The sequence below is a fragment of the Necator americanus genome, chromosome III (assembly GCF_031761385.1).
Source record: "Necator americanus strain Aroian chromosome III, whole genome shotgun sequence".
NCBI classification, from domain to species: Eukaryota; Metazoa; Nematoda; class Chromadorea; order Rhabditida; family Ancylostomatidae; genus Necator; species Necator americanus.
Genome location: NC_087373.1, coordinates 35346675 through 35352192, shown reverse-complemented (window position 1 = coordinate 35352192; position 5518 = coordinate 35346675). Strand labels below are relative to the sequence as shown.

The window sequence follows — 5518 nt, the reverse complement described above, 5'->3', positions numbered from 1 at the left end:
ATTATCATGAAAAATAATCGCTGAGGAATGTGCTACTCACCGATGAATCGTCTTCCACCACTGAGCCGCGCTTCCAGCGAAGGGTTGATAATAAGTAAACATAAACATAAACATGAACAAACAATTTATTTTCTGATTCTAGGAAAAATTCCCAAAATGGGACAATACGCCTTTAAAATTTTTCTCTAAAACTATTATTGTGCCTCTTCGAATAACACCACACGATACAGCGGACGTTCTTTTCTGGATAATGTTCCAAGTTTACGGGAGTGAATAAACATAAATATATTATGCTGTGCAATGCACAATGTCTGATAAACAATCACAATAATTCAATAAGAATAAATTGTGACTTGATTTAGTTGTCTTGATTGGCTTAAGCGGCGTGCGGATGTGACGGCATAAAGCAGCTATCAGCTTCCTCGCTGGGACGCGTTCTCTTTAAAGGGATCACCCCACGAATCTGAGGTGGTACGGATTTTAGGTGGAGTATTCGTATACGGGATCGTAGATTATGGAGAGAAGGGTGATGTGGTCCATTTCTTCCTAATTGCCGTAAAAACGACCGGGAAGATGCCGCTTCGAGCGTTCCGGCGCGCTATTTTCTACAACGAGTTCGATTGGAGCGCGCCAGCCCTGTGAACGCGCCGCATCTTCCTGCCTTTTTTCACGGCAATTAGGAAGAGATGGACGGAATCACCCCCTCCCCCCCCCCCACTCCCCCCTCTCCATAATCTAATATGCCGTATACGAATACTCCATCTGAAATCCGTACCACCTCAGATTCGTGGGGTGATGCCTTTAAGGGCAGCGTATCACGATTATGACATGGTGCGGAACACACAACCGGGAAGAGTTCGGATAATAGATCGCGGAACCGAGCGTAGTTTTGTTCACTTGCCCTTATCGTCGTTCAAAAAAACGGCGTGTAGAAGTTGTGTGTAGTGGCCTTGTCAAGTCAGTGTTTTTATCCTCCCAGACAAGTCTGGTACCAATTTATCGACCTTAGAGGAATGAATGGGTTGGTTGGCATCAGGGCGGTTTTGAACCAATGATAGATCGTGCAGTAACAGCGTATCCTCTCACTGACTGAGCTACACCCACCTTTGAATAGTATTTATTACACAGTAATATGTAGTAAACAGTACACAGCAACTCTGTCTATCGATTGAAAGATGGAGAACACCTGTATGACCGGTTCTACAGCCGTTAAGGCGGGTACGTTCTCTAAATGTTATAAACGCTACAAATGATCCAATGTGAGACACATGACCGCCAGCCGATCTTTTTGTATCTCCAAACCCCTGCGTTCGAAGGGAGTGGTCCAGCAAGTACCGTAGACCGGATCAAAACGAACTGAAGCCCAGCACAATTGCACAGTCGCCGGGGCTCTTTTCGGGACCCTTACACAGCTCTATAGTCCGACCGGCAGGGGTCCCACATGGATCGCGGTGGGGTAAGCAGCAACGTACCGTTTCGAGTGTAGCCGCTTACGCCGAAGCGTCCTGGTTGTGCTCGCTGTGATACGACTGTTGCTTCCGTTATAGCACCGCATCAACAACGTTACGCTATGATTAAACTACATACCATACTTCCATCTTTTGTTTGTTTTATGGTTTACCTACCAGTGTTTTCAATAAATAAATGAATAAATATCTTGCGTTACACACATTATATTACAAGAAGCGTAGAAGCTCAAGACACCATCTTTTGAGTTTCTTTTTTTCTGGTAGAAATGGAGACGTGCACTGAATGCAGTCATAAATTCAAAGAGAATTGAAGATGACCGAGAAAAAACCGAAAATCCCCTTTTAATGTCTCAAATTTCGGCCAGTTTTATGTTTCTTCACATCCTGACGAAATGCTTAGACCAAGACGTCAAGAAAATTGCCTCTTACGGAACATCTTGCCCAGAATTCGGGAAGTATAACACATTTCCATTCCAGGGATTGTGTATATTATCTCAAAGCATCAGCGGAGATGTTTTGAAAAGAAAACTCTCATAGATAGTGTCGATGTGTCTACGTGTCGATGAAGATATTTAAAAAAAAGCGTTTACGGAAAATTTCACGACATTTCGAGCATGGTGGTTGGAATCAGGGCTTCATAAAAATTTCAGATGTGTTAAAATTTCGTGTGTGAGAATACTTACTTACTTAGATACTTAGATGGCCCGTCTTCACTGGACGTGGGAGTCCCAACATCTCTTCTACTCGTTTCGTTCCCTCGCCATTGTCATCCAAGATGTTCTCAATTTTCGTCAGTGACATTGACGGGGTCCTTGAGCCGTGTCCACCTGAGCTCTCAGCTGGATCATCCGTTTAGCGAACACATCACCCCATCTCGTTGGCGGTCTCCCTCGGGGGCGTTTAGCGTCCCTTGGGATCCACTCCAGCGTTCTTTTAGTCCATCTATCGTCGATTCTTCTCATAATGTGCGAGAATACTTGTTGAAAATTAATGTTGATGATTCGGGTGGCCACGGTAGAAGATAACGTAACGTAATTAAACGAATCAGAACAATGTGTCCTACATCGATTGGAGGAACTTTGAACATTTTTTACCGCTTTCAGCGCTTCTAATTTCTGAACCAACGAGGCTAGGAGGGCAGAAGTTGTCTACAGTAGCACATATGTTCTGGTACCCCGTATTTAACCGAATAACGGTGCCCATGAAAAGGGAATTGAACCGTTTCGAGTATGTATAGTATTCCCCTATCATTGTACCCCTCACCATGGATTTCACAAAGGAACTCCTCTCAAATCCGAGAAAAAAATAGAAGAATGAAAGCATAGGTGAATAGATAAACGAATGAGTGAGTGAGTGACTAGATGAACGGATGAACGGATGAACGAATGAATGAATGAATGAATGAATGAATGAATGAATGAACAATGAATGAATGAATGAATGACTAGACGAATAGAAGAATGAAAGCATAGGTGAATAGATGAACGAATGAGTGATTGCGTGACCAGATGAATAGATGAACGGATGAACGGATGAATGAATGAATGAATGAATGAATGAATGAATGAATGAATGAATGAATGAATGAATGAATGAATGAGTGAATGAAGTTTTCGGTAACCTGATTGAAAGGCTTTAATTATAAACATAGTATCTAAAGGAGTTTTGATGTGTTTATGTTTATGTGTATTTTTTTTGCTGGATGAAATTTCAAAAATTTTCCAATATTCGGTTAAGAATTGCCTACCATCAACACTATATAGTCCATAATATTAATCATATACGAATGTTGATGGGATGGGGTTCTCTTCGGCGTTCCTCTTGTTTTTCTCACGCGGCGCACATATATCTGGAGAGGGGAAAAACAAAAAGTTCAGTGGAATACTTTTTAAAGGCAGGCACCCCACGAATCCGAAGCGGTACGGATATCAGGTGGAGAATTCGTGTACGGGATCGTAGATTAAGGAGAGGGGGTGATTCCGTCTATTTCTTTCACATTTCCGTAAAAAACGGCCCGAAAGATACGGCGCGTGCACAAGGCTGGCGCGCTCCAATCGAACTCACTGTAGAAAATAGCGCGCTGGAACGCTCTAAGTCGTATCTTCCCGGGCCGTTTTTAACGGCAATTAGGGAGAAATAGACAGAATCGCGCTTCTCTCAATAATCTACGATTCCGTATACGAATACTCCACCTGAAATCCGTACCACCTTAGATTTATGAGGTCTGATGCTTTTAATGACTGGAATATCTCAGGACATTTATAAACGGAACCATTAGCGCTCGAATTTGAATAGAAAACATCAAAACAACATAATTCTACTTCACCACATGATCATAAATAAAATAAAGTGCCATAAAAGGGTAAAGTCTCTGGTGCACCAATTCTCTTGGGATGATTAACGCATTTTCCGGCAATGCGTTAATCGTTGAGGTTTCTTTCGAGGCACGTGTTGGCCTATACAATGATGACTTGCGGGGGCCAACCGATTTGTTTGTCGACCCCGGATCGGATGAAAGGCTTGGTTGGCACTGGGACGGGTTCGATCCATCGATCGTGCGTGCACAGCGGTCCTCTTGTCGGCGGCGCTACACCCATGCTTTAAATAGAATGAAATATAACATAAATAAAATAATAAGGTGAGGTTTTCTAGGCGGTAGCTAGCCATTGCACCATCATGCACCAGGTGTTTATGCACCAGGTAGGTTTTGCACCAATTTATTGATCCGTGGATGATCCAGTGGTTAGAATGAGAAGCTAGATTGTCGTGGTGAGTTTTGAACCATCGAATTTCTTAAAAATAAAAAAAGAATCGCTACATCCGTCCTACTTATTCTCTCTTAAATTCATCACTCCACAAATTTGAGGTGGTACGGATTTCAGGTGGAGTATTCGTATACGGGATCGTAGATTATGGAGAGAGGGGTGATTCCCTCCATTTCTTCCTAATTGCCGTAAAAAACGGTCCGGAAGATACGGCTTCGGGCATCCCAGCGCGCTATTTTCTACAAGGAGTTCGATTGGAGCGCGCCAGCCTTGTGCACGCGCCGCATCTTCGGGGCCGTTTTTTACGGAAATTAGGAACAAATAGACGGGATCACCCCCTCTCCATAATCTACTATCCCTTATGCGAATATTCCACCTAAAATCCGCACCAGAGATACCTCAGATTCGTGGTATTCTGCCTTTAACTTCCCTTTATTGAATCCAAAAACCTCCCCTGAAATACCCGACGTTGGGAAAAGATCCGGGTTCGGATACGAAACGAATGGTGAAAGGATCAACAACAAGAGATTAAGAAAGTGCGACGGACATTTTCCATGAGGAATATATAAATATATACGGTTAAGCCTCATCCTCATTTATGAAACCTATTACGTCTCAGAAGTACAGTGGCTTTTATCGAGAACGAGACGAGAAGAGTAAATGAGGACGAGAAACACGGATAGTTGTCCAAAACATTAGTTCTGCCCAATTTTCAGCGATAAACATTCAGATACTCAAACAGTGAAGCGTGGACGAGTTATCCTTCTCTTTTCTTACGTAGCAGTCTCATGCTATTTAAAATAAAGGATATTCTGGAACACAGATGGAATAACGCTAACGTTTTTGTAAGATGGAATAACGCTAACGTTTTTATTAGAATTGAAAAGGAAATGGAACAGGTTTTTTCGCTGAAATTCCATACAAGGAATCCTAATTTCCAGGGGGAATTCTCACAAAGAAATCCTGAATCTAGAAATGAAATTTAGAATTTCGAGAAAAAAAAAACAAATAATCATTGTGTAGAATAACGAATTTATTCTTAGTTACGAGAAAAAAATTCTTCCCTTGTGATAAAAATCTCGAAGAAAAAAATCGACGAAATCGACGAAGTGTTCTACAGATAAATTGCAATTTTCGTAGCTTTCAGCCTACACTATGAAATTTCAAGGAAAAAATCCTATTTTTTTCACCATTGATGAACTAGCCGAGGTACGGTAGTAGTAGTATGGTAGTAGTAGTGAACTTTTTTCTTGTTTTTGAATAGAATCAATAACAATTATTAGA

At 41.8% G+C, this 5518-nt stretch overlaps 1 protein-coding gene across 1 annotated transcript; it reads right to left on the bottom strand.

The window, feature by feature from the left end:
• Positions 1-2156: 2156 nt before the first annotated feature.
• RB195_011991 (uncharacterized protein) lies at positions 2157-4066 on the bottom strand (the record flags this gene model as incomplete). The annotated part of the gene is made up of 2 exons (XM_064193641.1): positions 2157-2296; positions 3955-4066. The coding sequence occupies 2 exons, from the start codon at positions 4064-4066 to the stop codon at positions 2157-2159; spliced, it is 252 nt and encodes an 83-aa protein (XP_064051224.1).
• Positions 4067-5518: the final 1452 nt, after the last annotated feature.